This window comes from Drosophila montana, unplaced genomic scaffold (assembly GCF_035044405.1).
Source record: "Drosophila montana isolate Dmon_TW-CO22-7 unplaced genomic scaffold, ASM3504440v1 contig_3733_1, whole genome shotgun sequence".
NCBI lineage: Eukaryota > Metazoa > Arthropoda > Insecta > Diptera > Drosophilidae > Drosophila > Drosophila montana.
Window position 1 is genome coordinate 12,114,753 of NW_026998620.1, and position 25,894 is coordinate 12,140,646.

Sequence of the window (25,894 nt, forward strand, 5' to 3'; positions counted from 1 at the left end):
AGGTCTATTACTATTAGATAATACATTTCGGGTTTAAACTGGTTCGGTTCAAACCCGGCCTTGATTTCGAATAATACTCGATATCTATTCATAAGTCTAACTTGGAATGTGAACTGCTGTTTTATTTTACATTTTTCCTAATACCATAAATATATACGTCCCTCAGTTAGTTAGTTACTTATATAAACGAAATGTTTCATCTATGCTAAAAAAAAGTATCTTTAGTTATAGATACATGCATTATGCTTAAATTTAACAGAATGTATTTTGTAAATGTATGCACAAGTATATAAAATATATAATATAAATAAATGCATTTTTTTTATACAAATACTTTTGATATTGTCTAAGGTATCACCTAGTCGTGCAGCTTCGCGTGGCTATGCCAAAAACCCCCTTAAAAGTTTTAAATTGTCTTTTCTTTGGAATGAACGCACTGCTTAATTACTCGCTTCTTCTGTTCTTTAATTTCAGTGATTAACAAGTCACATCATCAAATATCTTCACACAGACACACACACACACACACACTGCCAGACGCACACACAGCTATCGGCACAACAACACACAAAGCGGAAAGACGGTGACCCTGGAGCATGTCATCCATTTTCAGCATGATTCAACTGCAGACAAGACAAACGGCCAAATGAATCACTTGTCGCGCAAAGAAAGTGTGCTTCATTAAGAAGTCGACAAGACCAAGAGTCGAAATTAAAGTGCCTGATTAAAACAATAAATTGGAGCCTTTACCAGCTCCCCAGCTGACGGAGTCAAAGCGAATGCAACTACACAAAATTAAGAACGGCATGGCACACTTTTGCTGGTATCATAAATTGGTATTCCTGCTGTTGGTAAGTGTTTTTTTAAAGTTGGCTTGAATGTTTCTAGAAGAAGCTTATAATATTAGCCTGCATCTATATGATATATATATATACTATGTTAGGCGTTGAAACGATCAGGGCCGCAAACATGAAATAAAAACTGTCGCTGGTTTGGTTCACGACTTTAACGATTCGTCCTGCTCGAAGCCAGGTTTTATGTTCTAATTATACCCTGAACCCGTAAAAAAGGACTTAAAACTTTTACAGCATCTCATATCATTCTCACCACGAGACTTAAGTGAGCGGAACACGTTAATTCTAACTTTTGATTCTATATTCTGTAGAAGTGGATGAATTTTTTAAGCTTGAAGCAAAAACTTCGACTGGGCAAGACCCGGTCTACCAGCTAGTATTATCATATACAAGATGCGGGCATTATTTAATCTCTACCTTAATTTCATACTCAATATGATTAAATAAATTCCTAGTTGGGGCTTTCGTTGTTTAATGTTTCGATTGGCTCTTTCTCAAAATGATCTTGTTTCTGCAGCTGAATTTAAGGGCATCAACACAGATCAACTCCACCTAAACATGCTCAACGTAATGCATATAAATATCAATTAATTAAGGGTACATCCAGTATTTGCCATAGATCGTTATACCCATTAAGAGAAGATATATGGAGCTGCTGTTAGCTGGCAAGCCAACTAGTTTCACAGCTTCACATATTTAACCCATGCAATGTCTACACGATTCTCGACATTGAACTTTAGAGATGGATGTGGAATGCGAGCTGTTGTCTGATTGTGTGGCATGATTTATTACGCACATGGGGCAAATATGTATTTATGCGGGAGCACACACACACACATAATCGGTTGCACAGAGCGCAACAAATCGATTGGTGTTGGCCAACCCTTTGAGTTAACATTCAGTTGGCCATTTGGCTTAGCCATGCCAGTCCCGTTGTACTACTTGCAGTTGCAGTTGCACATGAGCTCAATTACCCACTTGGCCAATGCTTTTGGATCGGCTAGAGTAATAAATGGACTAATTGCTAGTCATAATGGTGTCTATATTCAGTCTGGCTTGTGCATTTATTGGCCCAAATCATCTGCAATGCGAATGCATTTTATTATTATTTATTTTTGTTGGTTAATGCTAATGTCTGTTGTGGCTGCAATGGACTCTTTATTGACTGCGCTCGCTGGACACAGACACAGCTGATTGTCTGTAATGTAAAGCGGCCCAAAGTAAACTCAACTGCGGCAAAAGCCAGGCTAAATAATTGCACGCGATTTGAGCGCGGTTATGCGAAACTGAAACTCAAAACTGAAAACTAAAACGGCAACTGGCGAGCTGCAGTCGCAGTCGCAGTCGCAGTTGCAGTTGGAGTTGCAGTCGATGACGCTGGCAATTTGCAAATTATGCGCAGCGGGCGGGACGTTGATTGAGGAGGCGGCGTAGTGGGGCGCGGTGCAACGTCGCGTGGTGCAACAACATTCTAAAGCCAGCGTCAGCTTTTCTTTCATGCAAGTAGTGCGAGTGTGTGTGAGTGTGTGTGTGTGTGATATGCATTTGACGATTAGCAAGCAAATATATGGAACAGTGTAGCCTAGTTTTGTTGTGCTGTGTAATTAATAAATGTGTGTTATTATGACAGAGACAAGCTGAGCACAAGCGGAGCGCTGCAATTGGGCTGGATGGCATTGAGCGCCCTTATGTGGGGCCGAAGATCGACGGCTCGATACTGGCAAGTCATGAGATGCCAGGCTGCAAGTGGCTGCAGTGGCAAGCGGCAAGTGGCAAGTTGCACATACAACAGCTAAGCGGCAGCGGGTGGTTGGCTGCAATTAAACAATGGCCGCTTGGCAACAGACACAGACCCCAGCTGACACATTCACATTGTGGCAACTGTGTTGCTGCTGCTGCTGCTGCTGCTGCTACTGCTGCTCCTTTCAACGCTGCAACGCCCACTACAAATGCCGCTGGCCACAAGCGCTACGGCCACACCATAAAATGCATGCGGACAGGCCAATTCTTGTTGCATTGCCTGTTTTAACCAGACGAATTTTGATAAAAACAGAAAAAATATATATGTAAAAAGTTTTCATTATTATAGCCTGGCGACTTTTTCCGTGTTTTGGGCTTTATGCAAATCTTTAAGCGCACTGTGTGTGGCTAGTTCGTGTCTTGAGTCATTCGTTTTTTATGCAACCAAATCCCGTTTTCAGCGCTCCATCAATCATGTGGAGACGCCTAATTGATTAGCAGCTGTTGCTCCGCAGCTCCAATGAGTGACTTTTAATGTTTGCACTTCCGAAATTTGCATACAAAGTCGAAAATAAAACGGATGAATTTGAAATCGAAACTGAAACTCAAATTGAAAGCGAATCGTAATTGAATTTGACAACCTATTTTTCTTTTGAAGAGGGGGCGCAGCTGGGCCATACAAGCCAACTCATAAAAGAACTTGTTCGCCTCATTTTTTTTAATTATTTTTCGATGGATGCTTGTGGCTAATTAAATTGGAAGTTTTTGAAGCGGCACTTGAAAGCCAATTGAGCTGCCGTACGCCAGCTTAAAGCTGGAGTACACTGAGAGCGTTCATTAAGACGGTGATTATTGCTTAATTGTTCGATACATAACAACAGGTCTATTGACTATTGGCTAAGGCGGATATCTCATTGAGTTCCACCGACAACTGGCAGCGATACGTAGAAGCGTTTAGAATTTCAAAAGATCATTTTAAGCGCCCATTTTGATAAGTCGCCAATGTGGCACTTTGACACTTCCGCTAAGTTGACAGCCGTGAAAATTGTCAACGCTGTTGTGAGAGGCCCAACAATTGAATGATAAATGATAAACGCTAGCCGATAACTGGCCAGCTAAGTGCAAAAGAATGTCTAACAGGATTAGCATTTTGCCAACTGTCCGACCAAATCAGAGCCCTGATAAATCAATCAAGATTAATGCTCAATCATTTAGCCCAATCTATTTTTGGTGCGAACGCATTTCATTCATTAAACTCGCAACGGCACTGACCACTCGGTTCAAGTAACTCGCCACAATGGAAAGGAATGCCACAGCGCAACACAAAGTGGTCACTTTTAGTAATATGCCTTTTTTTTAGAACGTTTTTGGTGTCCAATTCGGTTGAGCAAATATTAGGTGACACTGCGCTGAGGGAGCCCTTTTGGGCCCATTGTTCTAAGCTGCGCTCGCATTGTTATTAACTTTCAGCGATTTGTGTGTCAATGTTAAATGCTCATTCACTGCCCGCAGCAGCAGTTACTTCTGCAATTTTAGACATAAAAGGCAAGGCGAGCCGCCTCACTGGTGACTAACTCGCAACTGGCAATCGGGTAACTGGGTAACTACCAACTGCCGACTGCCAACTGGCAACTGGCAACTGGCCAGTCGCCCATTTGCTGCCTGCGCCTGTTTACACTGTAATTTTAGCACATGTGCGAAGGTGTTTTGCTTGCTTTAATGCTGCCTGCCAACAATTGTTAGATTGAATCGCTTAAATATGATCTAGAAATGTTTAGTCTTAAGCCACAACAACACCAGCAACGGCAGGCGACAGTCGCCTAGCGTTTAGCGCCCACTCAATTCCATTTGTTGTTGTTTTTGTTGTTGTTGTTGTTATTATTGCACATCGCTGCGCTGTCAAGCTGTTTGCATTATGCTCGAAAAGCTGCCGGATGTTGTTGTGGTTGTTGTTGTCATTGTTCATATATATATACACATTTTTTATATAATAATTATGTTATTATTCTATAAATTGTTGATCATGCAAAAAAATATACATATAATTGAATTAATTTTTTTTTTTTGTTATATTTATTGCTTTTTCAATTTACGCCTTTCCAATCGCATTTGATTTTATGACCCAGAGCTTTATGCGATTTATCGCGATTACAATTAGTTATGCTGATTTTGCCAAATGCAATAAATATGTTTTATACGCCATTTGTGTGTTGACGACTGTTGCAGGGCAAGTTCGTGTCCTAAGTCTTTTGTTTTTGTGGGACGTTCAACGTCAATGTGGGGCGGCATTTTGTGCTGCATTGATTTGATTTATGCCTATTTTGAACTGAACACCTAGTTCAAGCACATTATATGCATTAGCATAGGCGAGTTCATTGCAACAGAAAGCAACAGCGCGGGTAAAGGGAAGGTCAACGCTGAATTGTTAACAGCTAATGGCTATGACCTAATTACAGATCTTTGCAAATCTAGCACAAAAGTTTTGTATTTGGTTGAGATCCTTAAGAAACAGTCATGTTGAAATGCAGCTGTTGCTCATATTCTTGACCTTTGTTTTGCTTAGTTTTTTCCAAATAATCATCGTCTCATTTCAAAATGAAAGCTGACTTCTGGTTAACGAAATGAGACACTGAAAATGATTCATAATTTTGTTATAATTAGTTTAATTTTTAGTGAATTTATTTTATTCACAGAATTAGCTGAGTTGAGATTGTTTTAATTAGCATTGGTTTAAAGAAAGTAAACTAGTTTAGCTACTGCCGCAGTTTTTATAGTTTTTGCTTAAGATTCCGTTGATTTTTGATAAGATCGGTTTGTATACCCTTGTAGAGGGTACTATAATTTTGTCATGAAATGAGTAATGCATAGAGCTCATATATATATTCTATAAATATATATCATATATATATATTCCAGATCAGCATCAACAGCCATGTTCGTCTGTCTGTTTTTTGTGAACAAGTCTCTCAGTTTTTAATCTATCGTCTTAGAACTTTGCACAGGTTCGTCTTTCTGTTGCAGTCAGTATATATGGCGGAACCGGCCGGATCGGACCACTATATCGCAAAGATGTCATAGGAACGATGGCTCGAAAATTAGGTTCTTATATGGAAAACATGTTGACCAAACTCGGCATTTACTATTTATACTATGCTACCTTTATATGAGTCAAGATCGCAATACTGTATTATGCAGCTTTATGGAAAAAATCGTTAGAAAAATGAGTTTTTGTATGGCAAAATGTGTAGTTTTCCATGACATTTTCAGCAAACTTAACACCTACGATCTTTACTATTACTCACATATATGCAAAGTCGTAAGGAAAATTTCTACTAGGGTATAAAATGAAATTTTAAATCTTCAGCGTGCCGAAGATATACTTTCTCGCTTTGAATGAGTCGAAAAGTACTGCGAGTTATTTCTAGCTGTAACTGATGCAATGCCAGAGAATGTGTGAATAGAGTAACCTAAAGATAAACTGAATCTAAAGATAAACAAAGTCGATCTATCAAAGAGAATATCCAATGAAAAATGCCTAGAGCTGCCTTTTAAGCAGCCGTTAATCCAAAGATACTCTCGATTAATATGAGATAAATATCGCTTAGATCTGAAAGCGATAGGCAAAATGAGGGTAATTCATTTGCATAAAGTCTTCGTTAGCTGGCAATTGCATACGCTTCAACAAGCCATTTGTCAGTTAATTATGACACCGTCCAGCTGTTTACATGCACCACAAGCCAGAAACACTTCAAACGTAGCCGCAGCATTCCATTGATGTCTTAATAAGCCCAAAGCATTATTATTCAAATGTCATAGCTGCGGAGCAAGAAGACATTTGTGGCACACATAAATGTCTCTGTGTGCGGCGAATGATGTTTTAATTACGCAAATTTATAAATAGATCGCTGAGATAAGTGTGGGGTCGGGTAACTGCATCATGCGGCAGCTGATTTGCATAAAAATCGCATTGAGGCGAAATGCGAGGCAATTGACACGAATCTAACTAAATCATTTCCATTTGTTTCTTGTTTTTTTTTTCTCTTCCCTTGCAGATGTTGTGCTGCGGCTATGCGCGGCCAGCCCCTGCACCTGTTCCCGCCCCTGCCCCTGCCCCGGCACTGGCAACGGGTCGTCAGAGTGAGCTCATTGCGGGCAATGAGTTTCTCAAGCTGTTCCTCGATCACGACGAACAGCAGCGCAGCCTGCACAGCGATGAGGAGCTCGAGGCACCCGCTGCTGGTCGCCTGAACAATGCCAGAAGCTTGGAGCACAAGACGCGCTACCGCAACGCGAGTGCGCAGCATCAGACAGATGCCGAGGGCAAGCAGGTCGTCAAGCTGGTGACCACAGGCAGCAAGATTGTCTTTCTAGAGGATGCGCCCGCAGCATCAACCAGCAAGTCAAAGTCCACCGATGAGGTCAAGGTGGTGGCTGTCAGCGTCAGCTCCTCTAGCAAGCGTGGCAGTCGCATTAGCCGCACGCAGCCGCCCGCCTTCAAGCCACCTGCCACGCAATCCCATTCCCACTCCCACTCGCACAGAAGCAGTGCGCCGAGCGCAACCGGCGTGGACTTTGTCAATCGCTCGCACAAGAGCGAACTGTCCATTGAGGAGACGGAGCCACGCCTGGCCGCCGATGTCATGGATGTGGAGAGCGACTCGTTGAACAGCGCCTCCAATATACAAAATGTTTTGGCGGCGCCATTGCTGGCGGCAGCAGCCTCCAGCCGCTCCAGTTCGATGGCGTTTCGTGGAGCTGCTGTTGCTGCTGCTGCTGCGACTGGGCGAAATGCCACTCGCATAAATCAGAGAGCCAACGATGCGGAGGCGGTGTCAGAGGCAAACACTCATGAGTCTGTTGCGGGTGATGACAAATTGCTGCCGTTCCAGACGGTGATCTATCACGACACCAAGCAGGGCCATGGACCCCAGTCAAGATCAATATCATACAGCTCCATATCGCAGAACGTGGATGATCTCCATGTGCCGGGTGGCTGGCATCAGTCGGTCGGTATCTTGGCGGAGGCACAGCGCAACGTGAGCGACAGCCTCAAGCCCATGCCACGTCTCGCCTCGGAGCCGTCCAAGTTCTATTCCGTGCCATCCAAAATGTACAGTGTGCCTTCTAAGTTCTACTCGGAGCCAGCTAAGGTCTACTCGGAGCCCGCGAAGATGTATGGCCAGCCAGAGAAGGTATATTCGGAGCCGTCCAAAGTCTATGGACAGCCGTCCAAGTTTTACTCAGAGCCAGCGAAAGTATACTCGCAGCCAGCTAAGGTCTATGGTGAGCCCGCCAAGACCTACTGGCCGCAAACTGTTACAACCGGTACCGGTGTCACTCTCGGCACGACCAGCTCGCCCACCACAACAGGCGCTACTTTGGCAGCGGCAACAACAGCAACGCCAGCAACTGTGCCAACGGGCGCTGCTCCCACCACCTTTGTGCCCTCGCGTCGGCCAGCAATTGTCTCGCGGATTGCATTCGGCGAGGCGCAGACGACAACGACAACAACAAGCAGATCCATGGAATCCCAGACGGCAACGAGCAGCACGCTGCCCACCGTTCGGCCAAGCACTTGGCACCACCATTATCACAGTGGTCATAATCATCATCTGCACCAACAACAACAACAACAACAACCGCAGCAGCACCAACAGCAGCAACAGACTGCACCGAGCGCGGGCAATTCGCAGCCGCGTCGTGTACTCTTCAATTTGGATAAATTACCTTATGATTTATTGAATGCACCGCAACCGCAGCCATCGCGCCATCTATTGGAGCCAATTTTATCAAAGAGTCCAAGCACAAGCGACTACCAGCAACAGCAACAGCAGCAGCAGCAGCAGCAACATCATCGTCCATGTTGGGAACAACAGCAACGTCAGCATTCATCACTGTCGCTTCAACATTCTAATCAAAATGCCAAAGGATTGCCCAATAGAGGTGAGTCTTGGGCCCAAGCAAATTACACTGTGCTGCAGGTTTTGCATAGCAGGGTACCAACTATTTAGTTGGGCGTTGCATTCGCTGCACTCGCTGCATGCTGGCCAAATTTATGAGTCTGTAATTAGACTAACGATTAGTTCGAGCACAGCTTAACCCCCAGCTGCAAGTCTGCAGCACAGTGTTATTATGAGAGACAACGCACGTTTAACTTGAACTTACCAAGCCTCTCTCTTACTCACCTACATATTTCTTTGTCTCCCTCTCTCTCTCTCTCTCTCTCTCTCTCTCTCTCTCTGGTAGATCTAGTCAAGTGTGTTTCCAAATTTGCACACCAACATGCATCGCCCGCAGCAGCATCCGGCATTAGCGCCTATTCATACAGTTCCAGCTCCAGCAGCTCATCATCCTCATCCTCCGCTGCTGCCGCCGCGCCAGTTGGCGATGCGCCCATATTGCCACACTTTACAACCGAACGCGCCGAGCTCTACACACCGACCCCAGAGCAGAATTACGAAATTGAAGAGTCCGTAAGTGTTATGACAAACGGACGAGCCCATGGATTGCAGGGTGTTAGCAGCAGCAGCAGCAGCGGCGGTGGCGGTGGCGGTGGCGGCGCACTGGTCACAGCCACAACACCAGCCAGTCCAGCAAGCACAACACCAGCAACAACCAATGGAGCAGCAACAACAACAACGCAACACGGTCGCAATCGCGGCATAGACCGGGGACGCGGCTCGGTGGTGTACAACGCCGACGCAAATGCCAACGACTATGATGGTGTTGGTGACGGTGGCGATGAAGATGCTGAGGGCAGGGGCAGCACAGATGAGTCAGATGAAGATAAAGTCGCCTATGTGGTGGAGGGACGCAACTATCGCAAGTATCGGGTCGAGGAGAAAACCGACGACGGCTTCATCGTTGGCGAATATGGCGTCGTGGACCACAACGATGGCAACCTAAGCGGTGTGCGTTACACCGCCGACTCGACCATTGATCGCAGCTTGATACAAAAGGCGTTGTTGACATTTCTGAAGCTCAAGTAGTTGCAGCCACAGCTGTACTGCGAGCTGACCCAGCTGCCTCAGCTGCCTCAGCTGCCTCGGTTGGCTCGGCTGCCCGGCTGCCACAGCTGCAGCGGCAATTCATTTCATACACATGTGATCCAAGTCGTATTGTAGTTAGCGTAGCTTAAATTAATATAAACTAGCCTTCATTTATACAATCACAATGACATGAGCTGACAGTTGTAATCGATAGTTGGATAATCGATTTGATGAGAATTACAGTTAGTTTGAGTGAAAGGAACATATTATTGAGCTGATTAATCTTTTAGCCATCGTAACAATCCTGACAATTTGCATGTGCTTTCACCAGTTAATCGAGCTTTCTAATATGAAACACACGCTAAAAGCCTTCATCGCCCTTACGAGTTAATCACACGTTCAGCTACAAGATTTCTACTTTGAGGCACAGGCTAAAAGCTAAAAACTTTCACCAGTCAGAATCACAATATCAGCCCTAAGTAGGACCTGCTTGCAGCTTTCATGTGCTTGCAACTGTTAGTGGAGCTTTCAGCCTTAAATATAACCGTTGTAAGCTTTTACCAGTTAAACTTTGAATGTAGCTTACATGTGCTTTCATTTTCTGTTTTAAAGAATGTTAGGGCTGGAAAAGTTGTTTAAATATAAAAGCCATGCAGCAGCTTGTGTTGAGAAGTTAAAGCTAATCACTGTCTCGCAAGATTAATCCTCTAATTGAATGCCAACTTCAGCTAGTGTCTTTGTGACATAAGTATTCATAGTTAGATTGTCAACCCACGGCCACGACTCTCTGTCCTACTTTATCCTACATTCCCCTACAGCAAGTGTGCGTGTATTTTGAGTGTGTGTGTGTGCATGCTTATGTGTCTGTAAACGAATTTGTTTTATGCTTAGTTAATGTTTTAATTAATTTATTGTAGTTGTTGGTATTATAATTTAATATAATGTAATTTAAACTTTACGCCTAAACTGAACGAACCGCAAAATTTTACCTAGCAACTTGCCATAATTTACTAAATATAACGAACGTGGCCAAGTTCTTACGATTTGGCCCAAAAGCACGTACGCACCTAAATGCATAAACTATCCTAATTAGTGCCTAAGTAACTTGCAATGTGAAAAATTACAACAAAAAAATATATAAAAATAAAAAATAAATCGAGTAAATTAATAAAGAGCACTAAACCGAAACCGCAGTCGCAGTAATAAATGGCTGCCCCGCAGCGGGGGCAGCTGCAACAAAGGGAGCAAACAGGTCCACGAAATGTAAATAGCCATTTAAAATTGATTAAAAACATGCAGCCAACGGCGATCGGTAACTGACACTCGCGACATTATCATTAAACTTTAATTGATACCAACAAGTGACAAAGGGATGATGCTCCATAACAACAGCAGCAACAAAAATTCGACCAAAAGTGCTCGACTAGCTGATACCCTGAACATTTTAGATTGTTTCCATACACACATACACAAACGCTGAGGCTGTGCTGCTAAGACCCAAATTATGAGATATGTGTTCTTGAATAACTTCGGTGTTTGTTGTCCGATCTCTATGATATTTTAGGAACATAAATATAGTAGCAGGAAATATAAAAATACAAAAGCCCAAGGCTATATACATACAAATAAGTTTCTTCCAATCAGGTGGGAACGGCAGGGTGGTCGTATCCAAAAAGTGCAATATTTATAGGATACCAAATAAATTTGTACCTATCTCTCATAATCTCCAAAATATGGTCGATAATTTGCATACCGAGATGGATATTTACTGAAAGATCGATATTTGGAAAGACCCAATTTCAAATATGAAGTATGTAGCTCCTACAGGTACTGAGATTGAAGCCTTTCGAAATACGGATGGATGGACGACCGAACCGTCAAACCGACGGGTGTTCGGTCAGACAGCGCAGATAAACTCGTCTGTTGATGCTGATCTAGAATATACTAGATGGTTCAGAAATGCATCCTTTTGCCAGTTATATACATAAGCACAAAAGCATTATACTCTCTTTATCCGACTTCAATGAGTTCAGGGTATAACAACAATGGGGCTATCAGTTGTGACAGCGAAATGCGGAAACGGCTCTGGATAAGAGAGAACCAAGTCAGGCTGAGGCTTTTATAGATGCATTTGGCCAATTAAGAGCCAGTCGAAGACGCTCGTTAACAGATCTGTTTCAATACGCCAAGCTGAGCATGCGAGTGGATAATGTTGATCATAATGATGTTGCTGGCAACGGGCTCATAAATGCAGAACAGGACCTACAACCCGCATCTGGAGCTGAAGCTGTAAATGCCAGCTGAAGGTCGCTGAACGGCCTTGCTTGCGGTCGGCCGGACACGTTTGGCGTCTGCGTGTCGTCATTTGGTTTTTATTGCCTCTGAGGGATTGGGAATTGCAAACGCAAAAAAAAAAAAGATGAAAATAAATAAAAATATTCCACTGATTGCAAGCGCCAAGCCGCAGCTATTTATAAATGTAGGCCCAAAAGACAAAACGGGGTGAGCGTAGAGCTGCTTTGGTATGTCATCTTATCGCTGGCCAGCAATCAGGCGGTGGAACTGTGGAACGGTGCCCCAGCATCGAAGACGCAATCTGTGTGAAATACTATGAATGCTGGGCCCATAAACTTGGCGAAAAGAGAATGTGCCGCACCGATTTCTGATTTTAATGCGAAAAATTGCCCGAGACAGGGGCAGACACCAGAGTAAATGTTAAGATGATGCTGCCGTGCCCTCTGCGGTCAGCTGCCTGATGGACAGCTAAAGTAACTGGTTATGGCATACTATATACCGTTGCGCGCCATCGTCTCCACTGTGTCCAACTGTGGCAATTACTGCCCATGCAGTCCCCTTCCCTCCCTGCTGCTGCGCCAGAGTAAACAGTTCTGCTGCGAAAATAATTTACAATGCAACAGAGAACATTGCCTTAAAAGCGTCTGTGGCATGATGAACGTTAAGCGAACACGCTTGCCTCGGGAATCAGGCAGGCGGGCATGGTGGCGGGGATATATATATATAAATATATGTGTATATGTCTGTGATGAATCTGAGTTTTTGGGGGCGTGCGGCAGTGCGTGTCGGCCATAAATTTGGAAAATGCACGTTTGTTGCCTGGCTCTGCCAACTGACAGGTTGAACACCGCTGGCAGCACGCCCGCACGTCCTTTTTAGTTGATTTTTAATGTGGTGGGCGTGGCGCGCGGATTGCCATTCTGACAGCTCTGTAGCCGGTGCTTGGCTTCATTAAATTTTATTTTATTTTTCTCGTCTTGAGCTGGGCACGTAGCTGCGTTTGTAGTTCATCCCGTTCCGGGACAAGTGTCCTGTTTGCATTTTAGTTAATTACGCGAAGATTTCCTGCAATTTTGATGCTCCCTTTTTTAACAGTGCTGCTCGGCTAGGTTAATTTTCATTTTTCATAATTTACGAGCACTCTTATTCAATATTCCAGTCATTGGCATGATCGATCGTGCTTTGCAAATTTACGACATGACATTATAATTGACCGATTTGTCATTATAATTAGTGGAACACGCTGTGCAGGCGTGCTCGCCGCTCTGGCCTGGCCTAGGCAAATTGCTTGTATGGGAACTCCAAAGGAAGTCCATTAATTTATGCATGTGCAGTGTTCTATTTTTAGAGAGGACTCGTTGCAGAATCATGCAAATAAGTGTTCGCAGGAATGTTATAAATTTATGTTCCCTTCCTATATGCATAACATAATTTATTATGCATTTATTAAAACTGGTTGCACATAAGTTTGTCGTACATATGAATATGTGATAAATAATCGGACTTTGCATAGGATATTTAGCGTCTTTAATTTTCAGTCGTATATCGAATTTTTATCGCAATTTGCCTTCTTTCTCGCCATACATTCTGCATGTTTATTAAGCGCCATCTATTGTTAGTTTGCTGCATTTCAATTTTAAATGCTAATTCCTGAAAGTATGCAATGTTTTTTCTTGCAACAAAATTACAGTGGCTCTAGAACTGTTAGTTTCTTTTGCAGTGGCTGCTGAACTAACTCTCTATGGTTAGGTGGGGTATTGAAGAAACGACTAAAAAGTTATATATTTTATTTAAAAAGTGTAGTAGTTTTAAAATGAAATAAAATAAACCTAAAGGAAATAATAAGTTGTTACGCACAGTAACTGTGCGAGCAGTTCACATGTTGCTCAAATACCTTCGTTCATTTTGCTAGTAGATTCTAATGAAAATGTCAGACCAGACGGCACTTAATAATCCCAGTTAAATCTAAAATCGCATTAGACGCTCTGGAAAACTCTTCGTTTTTCAGAGAAAACATAACTGAATTTTTCACATTACTTAGAAGAGGCATCGCCCACAAATCAGACCGGAAATGCGAACTAAAATTACCAAAAGTCATGAATCAAGCAAAAAGTTAATTCAAGAAAAAATTAAAGAATACATAAAGCCGCAACACGGGACACATGTGGAAACAAACAAAAAGAATGCAAATCATTGCATGTCCTCAGAGCTGGGACAGTGCAACTGCAGGCGAGTCCCGGGCCCTTCATTATGTATGTATATATGGAGCAGAACTAATTGTGGGCAAAGCAATTAGCAGGAAATATATTTAAGACTCAACACTTTACTAATCTGCAAGTGTCAAGCGGTGGAAGCCGGCAACGGCGCGTTCCCTCCGCCAGAATAACGAACCGGCAACCGCACAATCATAATGGTGGTAAAGGAGTTGACGTAGGCAGACCGTCAGACTGGTTGGCTGGCTGGCAGGCTGGCTGGCATTCAGGGTTGAAGTGTGCGTTCCAAATAAAAAACGCAGCACCAGCATAGAGCACATGGCTGGAATCAGAATTCGCTTGAACTGCAAGGGGTTGACTCAGACAGGGGAGAGGAGCAGCGACAGGGTATATACCTATAAGGTCCTGGTCGGTGCGATGACAACAGGTCTCCGTCTTTCTACAGGCACTGGCTCAACAATGTGTATTTTTTTTGGCTATCCCATTGTGTGCTACCTTTTCGCATAATGAAATATAAGTACCATAAGACGTTTGATATCAAAGGACATTCGATCGGGCATGCAACATGCGCTCATTGCTGCGCCTTTACCATTGTCTACTCGTTGTTGTTGTTGTTGTCATTTTGTTAAGCGTTTTTTTCGTATTAATGCCAAAGATTACATGTTGATCTCGCATATCTTTCATCTTGACGGTAGACGGAGCCGGGTCGTGCGTGCTTCCCACGTCGTTGACATACGATACGAGCTGAAAACTGAATTTGAAATCAAAATGCCGTCAGTCAGACATGACAATGCATTAATTAAATCAGAAACCAAGACAAATAAAATATTAATTCATAGAGCGTTCAATTTGTATTCGATAAATAAGATCTATGCCGAAATCTAGATAATGCTGTTGACAAGTTTAACATCGCTTCTCTGGTAGTCGGGAACATGATTGTCCATTGTGGCCACGCATGATGCCCAAATGCTGATAAGCCATGCCCAAGAACTGCTCCCATTCATTCATTTCATCGATCAGGCAGTTAGCGCTCTTGATGAGGGTTCATTTTGATAATTGAAACAAAAAACATATTGCGCATGCACACTCCAATTTCAAAACCATTCGAGATTGATCGCAACTCCATTCACTTGTTCGATTCAAATAGAAGCCCATAGAAATTGAAATGTCTAGCGAAAACCCTTTCATTACTTTTATATTTTGCCAGTCTGTACCTCTATCCCATTCTTCCATAACTACGCTGAAAAGAACATTTCGTGGAAGTTAATTCTCATATTTTTGCTATTTATACAAGACCCAACTGAGTTCTCAACATTTTCTGTGCGTCTTTTTGTTAGAAATCCTAGAATATCTCCCGCATGATTACATCGTTCGACTGAATCACTTGTCTAGCGCCCCCATTTATTCCCCCTTTGGGGGGCAATTCAAGTGTGGAATCAATTGTTATATAGAGCTGGCAGTTAGCAGTTAGCGCATCAGGTGCCGTCACATTATTGTCCTGGATAATGTGCCTTGAATTGGTTTGTATTCGTTATGTATTCAATTTCAATCAGCCATGTATCCTTAAGTGGAAGCTTACATTGGCATTGGCCTTCCCACGGCCAAATTAATTGTTCTGATGATGAGTATCAAAAGATGTCTAAGGGTAAGGTTAAGGTTAATGATCTTTTACAATGAGAGAGCATTGAACTCGAGCTGCAATGCGAAGGGCAGTCATTACAATTTATTTGATGTATACAAGCCATATATACCGTATATATATGATCTATAATTCAATCAGATTTGCAAATGAATTTTAATGCAAAAAATATATAAGAGTATTTACAAAAATATAGCTTGCATTTGTTCACCAAAGATATTCCATTGATATTTTATCAATTAAAAATTATTAGAAGTATTAAATGAGCAGACCCAACTTTTTTGGAATTATATATCTATTTCATTATTATTACATATGTATATTTATCCAAGTTCAAGTTCTTCATAACAAAATTCATTCATTAACTTAATTTCTGAATTATCGTTTCTCTGGCATCTATATTATCAGAACTAATTTTCTTGAACTTTGAAGGTCAAATAACTCATATCATATCATAACAAAAAAAAATATGCTGAGCTTAGCGTAAGCTATGGTTAAATATGTGTATGATGTATCCTCCCAAGTAGCTGGAAAAACAGATACTTTTTTGCAAGTTAAAAAAAAAATTATTACTATTAATTAAAAAATAAGGTTGTCGCCTTACATGTTGTTGATTGGGGCAGTATATTCTGATCTTTATAAGTTGGCAGGTAAGTTAGACATATAAACTAAGTATATAGTATAATCATCCATTAGCGCATGTGCATAGAAACATTTTGTTTCTTGCTTTAACAATAAATTGTCATAATTCAAAATACTTAATTTATTCCAAGTATCTAAGTGATATAGTTCTGTGAATGCAAGCTTTCGAATTGAGGTGGTGTCTTTTTTCAACACATCAGGTTACACTATGGCATCTAAATATCAATAGAGTTTGCCGACTTCCTGCTAAAGTAGTCACGCATTGTTACGGTAATCTAATCAAAGCCAGTTACCGCTGCTAATGCAACTATCTGAAGATCTAAGGATCTGCTAAGAACCAAAGATAAACTACTTTTTGCGACACATTTAGTCGGAAAACTGGGACGACACTGGGCAAGTGAAAATGCAAACACATTTAGCCATGCATGTTTGCAGGAAATGTGTAAAAATTTGATGATCGTTAGATGAAATCGGACACTCCTTCAGGATGCGGTGCAGGCGTGAGAAATGCAACGCAATGGCAACATCTATCGCTGGCTGCAAATCAAATAATCTGCGCATGACATAATCCTTGGGCTAAGCGCATGCAAACGACTTAGCCAAGAAACAAAAACGGCAACCAGAAACGGGCAGCAGCAACAGGACATCCTACTTACGACTAAAGCAGCAGCAACAACAACAACGGCGAGACAAAAATTCATTTCTAAAAAAGGCAAACAAAAAGTCCTTAAGTTATGTTGTGCGTCATTTTGGCTGGCAAATGGAATGAAAACAAAGGGAACCAGTGAGCACTGCAGAGGCCAGAAGAACGTGAAACTACTAAGAGGACGCAGCACAAAAGGACATGGCACTTATGCAAACCTCCTTTTTTGGAACCAGGACACAACAATCAACTGAAATGGAAGCAGCGACTTCATCACTTGTTCCTGCTCCCGCTCCTGCTTCTGATCCTGTTGCATAAATTGCGAGCATTCAACATGCCTGAAAGAGGACACGCACAGATATCAGGTTAACAGCGGTACGAATCCCACAAGGAGCTGAGATGACGAGGACGTTGCGCGCATATGATCTTGGAGGTGTGTCCCATTGTTTGGTCGCGCTTCCGTGGCAGCCACATGAAACCTATCTCAGCGGATGCCTCTGCTCTGCTCTCTTGCTTATATATTTTTTTGCACGTGCAGCGCTGGGAACCGCGCTCCTGCTCCTGCGCCTGTGCCTGTTTGTCAAACCCGACAAAAGTTGCTCAACTTTCTGCCGTCATTTGCGTCGGGCTCCTTCTTTACGCAATTTCGGGTCGACATTTGAGCACTTTAATTTCATGTTTTCATGAATTGTTCAAATGATTTCTCAAGATCAGATTGCCTATCTGTCAGCTACCATGTCCTCGTTCCCAGCACTGCCCTGATTCAATTTGTGCACTGTGTAATTATTGCGCTTTTTGTAGTTGTTGTACCTTTTATTTTCATTTTATTTTATTTTTCTTTGGGACTCTAATAGTTTACTTCCTGGGTTCCCTGCATGCTTGCGCGCAAGCTTGGCTGCTTAGCCATTTCGATGTGATTTCTGAGTCGCTTCCTGTTGATGTCGCAGTCGAGGCGACTGCCTTGTGAATCCTTCAATCCTTTTGTCTGACTCTTGGAGACTTGTCTGTTTGTACTTTCGGGTTGACATGGTTTTTGCTTTTATGAACTTTGCTTTAGTTGCTGAGCTGAATTGATTTCTCGTTTGAACGGAAGTTGCCCGAAACGGTTTCCCATTTCCGCACATTGGATGCGTATTTTTCAAAAACAAATTTACATATTATGGGCGCCAAAAATATTATTATAATGGTGATTTGTTATAATACACTTTTCGAAAACCCAAGTTTTGCGCGCCAAAAACACAACAGGAAACGTTTGGGCGCATGAATAAAATATCATATTATATAATGCAGAAGAAATTTACATTTATGTAAGACTGTATTTAGAGGACTCAGCAAAATTCGTCAGATTTTTTGATCAATTAAAGCCAACTAAAATATAATTTTTATTTAAATAGCTAAATTTTTGTTGTTATTATTGTTATTACTTTAACTTATAATAATGGTGTATTTTTAATAATTATATCTGTTGAGCTTTATCAAGTGCTCTTTTTAATAACATTATTGTTATTAATAACTAATATTATTAACAATAATAATATATAAGATATAATAAGAGCACTTGATAAAGTTAAACAGATAATAATTAATTTATAAATAAACTAAAGAACCAAAAAACAATTATGACTTGAATTGGATAAGTTGTTGTGGCAATTTGTATAACTATCATTATTATTATGATTATTATTATTACTATCTCTAGATATAAAACTGTTTGTCCTGACTGACTGACTGACTGACTGACTGGTGATCAACGCACAGCCCAAACCGTAAGAGCTAGGAAGCTGAAATTTTCACTGTAGTTACCTTATGTGATGTAGGTGCACGTTAAGACGGGGTTTCGGGAAATTCCACCCGCAAGTGTGGAAAAATCGCAAAAAACGTTTGTATGTAACTTTTTTATGTACCATCCGATCGGCCAATCAAATTTATTTCCAAAGGTCTTTGTTCAAATTCATTTGAGGGGTGTTTCGCACTTTTTGGAAAATGCATCCCTCCTTGGTGGAAATGGGGGTCAAAAATTTGGTGGGTGACGTTTCGCCCTCAAATTTATTTCCAAGTATCTATATGAAATTTCATTTGAGACGTGTTTTTCGCTATTCGCAGAATTCAAACTTCTTCGGGGGGAATGCGACTCAAAGATTTTTTGTGCGAAGTTTTAAGTTGTGTCCGATTTGCTTTAAGCTTATTTTCAAAGCTCTACATAAGAACTTAATGAATACGTATTTCAGCGAATTGGGAAATTCCACCCGCAACAGTAGTAAATTGGCGGAAAACGGTTGTATGAAAGTTTTTTGTTTACCATCCGATCGGCCCCAAGCTCATTCTCAAAGATCTATGTTCAAATTCATTTGAGGGGTGTTTCACACTTTTTGAAAAATCCATCCCTCCTTGGTGCAAATGGGGGTCGAAGATTTGGTGGATGACGTTTTGTGTTCAAATTTATTTCCAAAGATCTATAAGAAACATCATTTGAGAAGTGTTTCACATTTTTCGCAAAATCTAAACTCCTTCGGTGGAAAATACATTTCAAGATTTTTTGGGTGAATTTTAAGTTTGTTTGTTTCCCGTCCGATCAGTTTCAAAATCATTTTCAAAGCTTTTTGAAAACATTGATTTTATAACTTACGTGCCACGGGCAAGGCCGGGTTATACCCGCTAGTTATTAATAAAGGAACTCAATAAAACTCTTAAGATAAATATTATTTTTTAAGGTAAATTGACCACACAGCCAACAATATTTTGAATTGATCTATAGTATTATTATTAATATTATTATTATTATAGGTATTTTTATAGGTATGGGATATGATGTTAAGCTTTTAATCTTACTTTTAAAGCCGAATCCTTGTTTCTTAGATGCCTGAATAATTGGATCAGTTAGACAACTCATCCAACAGCTGTTTATAATATTCGATAAAATAACAAAAATGTTTTTTATACCCTTGTATTGTATATTATAATTTCCTTATGAAATGTGTAACGTATAGAAGGAGACAGCTCAGATCAACTATACTTTTGATCAGCATCTACAGCCGAGTCTGTATGTTTGTAGTTCTTAGGGAAAAACCGGCCGAAAAAAGAGTTTTTGTGTTGCTAGATGGCAACATATTAGACTTTTTTCTTTACCCAGGCAGGCTTGAAATCTGAAAAGCGCCTTAAAACAATAGCACACATGATTCTTAACGAAAACATGATCTACATAAGGTGCAACACGTAAATACACGTAAAATGCTGACGACCAAGCCATAAACAAAATACAAAACGTTCACCTAATGACATTTCGGGACTTTCCCATCAAAAGTCTGGCGCGATTCATAATGATAGGCAATGGCAAGGGTAAGGGTGCGGGTGCGGGTGCGGGTGAGGGTGATGGAACAGCCGGCGGCAGTTCGCGCTGCTCAATGAACGGTGGCAACTTTTCGGCCATAAACAGTAAAATACGAAATTTTCCGCTCTGCGCCAAAGCAAATGAACAAAATTTCCCAAATGCCTTAACCCTTTCGTTTCGACCGAAGCGTCATTAGGACTGTGGCGTCGTCAGACGCCTAACAACAATGTCATACAATGGTATATACAATGGCATAACTGTAGTTGCACCGATTTTGGTGCACGTTTATGAGTCTTAACCCTTTCGCCCACTATCAGCGGCGATTCATAAAAATGCAGCGAAAGTGCCATAAAGATTGGCAGATTGCTACCTGATAGCTATTCTTGGCATTCTTCGAAAACAAAAAGGTGCTAACTACAGTTTTTGAACATCATCATTAGCCACAGCCGACCTCTGGCCAGGCGTCTATGGGTCGGCTGCTGTGCACAGGCTATACCTGGCGCAGTCGTGACACCCGAGCAAACCCTTTCGCTTTCGCAAGGCGCAAGTCGGCCGCCCAACCTGCAGTCCATTTTTTCTTGTTTTAAAGGAATTTTGCTAAAAAGTCATATGCTGAGCGCTTTTCCCCGGAATTGGTTTATTCATTTTTTGGCCTTCAAGTAGGCTACCTAGGGCCTTACCTGCAGCTCGGCTGCCTGAGTGCGACTGCTGTTTAAGGACTTGTGGTGGATTTAGCGCTAATCCACTGGGATTAGCGGAATTAGCAGCTCGCCGGCGTTTCGATACTTCATTAAGTAATGGAGCTGTACTTAGCTTGAATGAATGTACTGCTCGGCGTTTTCCTGCAAATTTTCCCTAGGCAAGTTCAATTGAAATTGGAGCTGAGGAATTTTTGTAATTATGAATTATGTGGGAAAGTTTGATAGCGAGTGCAGCTGTCAGCTATGCCATAGACAGCATCAACTGAAGCGAAGATCATACATATTCATGAGTTCCCACGACAAACCCTAAGCCAGTCACAAATTGACCGATGGTCAGAATATAGTACACACTAAAAATTGATATGTCATCGTCATCTGGTTTACTAGAGCATCATAATCAACAAAACGAGAGAGTGAGATCCCTCTCTGGCCCACTCTGTGGGCTAATGATCTGCGATCTGCATCGTTATGTAGGCATAACATCACACGCAAACGCATTCCCATGCTGCACACCTGAGAAACCTGAGTTGACTGACTGACTGAGGCTAGTGCTCGGTGGTGGGTGGGTGTCCAGGACACATGCTCATCGCACCCAATCTAGACACCAAGAGTAACTACCCTCAGCATCAGCAGCCAGTGGCCACTCGAGGGGTTGCTATTCTAATTAGACCCTTTGCCCTTTTATTTTGTTGCTGTTGCTGTTGCTGCTATCATCGCAAGCATTTTATTGATCAAGTTACGCATCCGTAATATGAATCGAAATATATAATTGCTCTTTTTAAGTGTCTTGTCATATATCAATGCGTACGCATTTGCATTCAGCGCTCAGGTTCCCACAGCAGCGGCGACGAGGGATTGACAACCCCTCGGCCAGGGATCGGGCTGCGCTAGGCGTTCGAGTTTTAATCGCACCAGACTTACGGGATCTTGCTTAACATTTATTAAGTACAATATGTTTTTCGCGTGAATTCTATAATTCTGCGCATTTTCTTCTGGCGTTGATCCTTTTGTTGCGTTTTTGCCTCTGCGAAAAGCTTGCTTTAAATTATTTGCCCTTGGATGATCTTGATCTTGGTTCTGGGCCTGGTCCATGTCGTGCTCGTGGTCTCTAATCTGCTTAAGCGGCACGCGATTAGGCCACTGCCTCTGCAGAGACCACACTGACTGGCTGTTGGCCTTAGTTAAGCGTGGGGCGATTAAAACGATTCCACTTGAATTTAATTTGAGCTGCCTCTGCAAAAGGCATACTCTAAGCTGGCTTAGGTAAGGTTAAGAGAGTGGCGAGTGGCGGGTGGCTGTGCTTGAGCTGGGCACGAGTGGTTAAAGCTGCAGCTTTTGAGTGGCTGCCACAGAGTGGTTTTTGATATGTATGCCCCATCAACTGCAATTGCATCATAAAAGTTCACTTAGTTCAATAGATGAATGAAAACAATTACAATAAAAGCACCCCGCGCCGAACAACCCTTGAGGCAGAGACAAACGCGACATGTACCCACAGGTACTTCACACAAATCACAAAGCGGCAACAATGGCCAGCGCCATAAACGGCCAGCCATGAGTCCTGATGAGGATGTGCCTGCTCATAATAACAACTGTCGCACAACAGCCAGGCTCTCCAAATCAAAGAGAGACATAGCCTGACAGAGAGAGAGTGAGAGAGAGAGAGAGAGAGCGTGTGGCAGGTAGACACTCAGAGCGAACCTCAACGGAAAAAGACCATAAAACCCCAGAGGCGAAAAGTTGAGAATGAGCCTGAGCGACGGCTGCTCAATGAATTTTCGCAATGGCAGCCGCTGCCAGCAGGATCAAAAATCGCTGCCAGCCAGCCTCGTTAGAGCCAACGGGTGGAAGCGAGAGCGCTATAGCTGGCCAACCCTGTCTGGCACTGCGAGGCAGCGCAACGACCAATAAACGCCCGGCCGCTACCTAGGGGTGATCGACTGCTCGCTGAATGGCACACGGCGGCTGGATTTGTGAGAGGACGCAGGACTATTAAAACAGGAGCTGGGTGGTGAGCAGACAACACAATCATCCGTGATCTCAACGAGTCCACTTCGCTCGTCCACGTCTCGTCCGTCGTGTTGTGCGCCAGAACAGACGTAAAACTCAAAGCCTAACTCGAACTCAAAACTAAACTGAAATACAAAAGCAATTTTTGAAAAAAATTGCGCAAGTGCAAAAAGTGTGTGTGTGTGTTATTATTATCCTGCTTAAAGTTGTGTCTATTAAATCGCCAAAATTACGCCCCACATCGGTATGCAATCGTCGGAGGGTTCGCCAGATATGATGGATCAAAAATACAACAGTGTACGGCTGTCGCCAGCTGCATCGAGTAAGTATTTGCCCATGGCAGACATCCTTCGAAAGTAGCTCCCACTGCAGCCAGGACGAAATAAACTAACCAAATCTTTTTCTGCTCTGCCGCTTTCAGGTCGCATTCTGTACCATGTGCCGTGCAAGGTCTGCCGGGATCACAGCTCGGGCAAGCACTACGGCATATATGCCTGTGATGGCTGCGCGGGCTTCTTCAAGCGCAGCATCCGTCGCTCCCGCCAGTACGTGTGCAAGTCACAGAAGCAGGGACTCTGCGTCGTGGACAAGACGCATCGCAATCAGTGCCGCGCCTGCCGTCTGCGCAAGTGCTTCGAGGTGGGCATGAACAAGGATGCAGTGCAGCATGAGCGCGGACCACGCAACTCAACGCTGCGCCGTCACATGGCCATGTACAAGGATGCAATGATGGGCGCCGCTGAGATGCCGCAGATACCGCCAGAGATACTTATGAATACGGCCGCCTTGGCTGGATTTCCCGGCCTGCCCATGCCCATGACGGGCGTGCAGCGTAGTCATCATCATGCCGCACTAAGCGCCGCCTTTCAGCCACCACCGCCCGCCAACGTGCTCGATCTGTCCGTGCCGCGTGTGCCGCATCATCCTGTGCACCAGGGCCACCATGGCTTCTTCTCACCCACCGCCGCCTACATGAATGCGCTGGCTACTCGGGCGTTGCCGCCGACGCCGCCGCTGATGGCCGCCGAGCATATTAAGGAGACTGCTGCAGAGCATCTGTTCAAGAATGTGAACTGGATCAAGAGTGTGCGCGCCTTCACCGAGCTGCCCATGCCCGACCAGCTGCTGCTGCTGGAGGAGTCCTGGAAGGAGTTCTTCATTCTGGCCATGGCCCAGTATCTGATGCCCATGAACTTCGCCCAGCTGCTGTTCGTCTATGAGTCGGAGAATGCCAATCGCGAGATTGTGACCATTGTTGCCCGCGAGGTGCACGCCTTCCAGGACGTGCTCAACCAGCTGTGCCATCTGAATATCGACAGCACGGAATACGAGTGTCTGCGCGCCATCTCCCTGTTCCGCAAGTCGCCGCCCGCGGCTAGCTCCACCGAAGATCTGGCCAATAGCTCCATTTTGACCGGCAGCGGCAGCCCCAACTCCAGTGCCTCGGCTGAGTCTCGTGGCCTGCTGGAGTCCAGCAAGGTGGCGGCTATGCACAATGATGCCCGCAACGCGCTGCACAACTACATCTCACGCACGCATCCCAACCAGCCGCTGCGCTTCCAGACGCTGCTCGGCGTGGTCTCGCTGATGCACAAGGTGTCCAGCTTCACCATCGAGGAGCTGTTCTTCCGCAAGACCATCGGCGATATCACCATTGTGCGCCTCATTTCGGACATGTACAGTCAGCGTAAGATCTGAGTCCAAGTTGGGCCGACTCGAATTGCCGTCGGCAAGACCGCGTCCGCGCACTTGAAGTGCCTTCGTAGTGCTGGAAACTGTGATATCTGAAGTTTGGAGTTGGAGTTGGGGGTAACACTGGCTGAGACAGTGACTGAGACGGTGACTGTGACAGTGACAGTGACAATGACAGTGACCATTGGACAATATTTAACAGTGAACTGCTGCAGATAGCTTACAAATCTCTCGGATCTGAGCCTTAAAATGTATTCGTTATACGTAAATCAATTCAGAACGTGATTCAAATCGCATTCAGAAAAGTTGAAACTTTTTGTTGTCTAGCCTTAAGTTGCATTAGTATTTAAGTGCATATCATATGTTTAATAAAATTAGCATAGAAAACATACAAAAAAAAAAACACATATTCAAATATACATATAGCTAAAGCTTTTGGAAACAACAACAATTGTACTTACCATTTAATGGGCAAAGGGTTTTGTCAGCTTATGATCTATATCGAGAAATACTCATACCTCAACATTTTTGGGGAATATTTATAAAGAGGAAGATTAAAATATTTGTTAAATATATTTATATATGGGAAATATATATTACGTATATAATTATGATGTAATGTATGTACATGAGCACAAATATTTGTCATGGAATTATAAGGAATGTTCCTTAAATCGGTTTCATGAGAGAGAGAGAGACAGAGAGAGAGAGAGAGAGAGAGAGAGAGAGAAGAGACTTTTTGAAATATTTTTTTATAATTTTGATTAGGCCTAATTTTATCACCAATCACAAATTCTATAACATATAAAACAGATTTTATCTGAGCATTTTTCTGTTACAGATTTTCAAAAGCTTCTTTATAAATTAAAGCTAAACTAGAATGAATACTCTTTGATTTAATGGCGGTTTTAAGATAGGCAGAATCTGTTTTCACGAATATCTTTCGATTAGAGCTCTATTTATTGATAGAATAAAGAACACGGTATACAACGTTCTTTGCCCATCATAACACATAGCGTGAATAATATTTATTGGGTTATTTATCAATACAATTTTGACACGTTAATTTGTATCCCCTTTTTAGATATATAAGTGTTTCAATCGGACTAAAGCTTTTTAATCGAATCAATAAGATAAAGCTTTGGAAA

At 42.7% G+C, this 25,894-nt stretch overlaps 2 protein-coding genes across 2 annotated transcripts; both read left to right on the forward strand.

The window, feature by feature from the left end:
- The first annotated feature begins 517 nt into the window (after window positions 1-517).
- On the forward strand, window positions 518-10,752 carry LOC135436995 (uncharacterized). Its single transcript, XM_064694793.1, has 3 exons — window positions 518-851; window positions 6,647-8,537; window positions 8,841-10,752. Exons 1-3 carry the CDS (start codon window positions 780-782, stop codon window positions 9,581-9,583), a joined length of 2,706 nt encoding a protein of 901 aa, XP_064550863.1. The 5' UTR covers window positions 518-779; the 3' UTR covers window positions 9,584-10,752.
- Window positions 10,753-23,163: 12,411 nt separating this feature from the next.
- tll (nuclear receptor subfamily 2 group E member tailless) lies at window positions 23,164-25,197 on the forward strand. The gene is made up of 2 exons (XM_064694703.1): window positions 23,164-23,376; window positions 23,476-25,197. The coding sequence occupies exons 1-2, from the start codon at window positions 23,301-23,303 to the stop codon at window positions 24,750-24,752; spliced, it is 1,353 nt and encodes a 450-aa protein (XP_064550773.1). The 5' UTR covers window positions 23,164-23,300; the 3' UTR covers window positions 24,753-25,197.
- Window positions 25,198-25,894: the final 697 nt, after the last annotated feature.

Coding starts and splice junctions, on each gene's coding strand:
- LOC135436995 (XM_064694793.1), top strand. CDS start 780: ATGCAACTACACAAAATTAAGAACGGCATGGCACACTTTTGCTGGTAT. Junction 852..6,646: donor AATTGGTATTCCTGCTGTTG/GTAAGTGTTTTT, acceptor CTTCCCTTGCAG/ATGTTGTGCTGCGGCTATGC. Junction 8,538..8,840: donor CAAAGGATTGCCCAATAGAG/GTGAGTCTTGGG, acceptor TCTCTCTGGTAG/ATCTAGTCAAGTGTGTTTCC.
- tll (XM_064694703.1), top strand. CDS start 23,301: ATGCAATCGTCGGAGGGTTCGCCAGATATGATGGATCAAAAATACAAC. Junction 23,377..23,475: donor GCTGTCGCCAGCTGCATCGA/GTAAGTATTTGC, acceptor TGCCGCTTTCAG/GTCGCATTCTGTACCATGTG.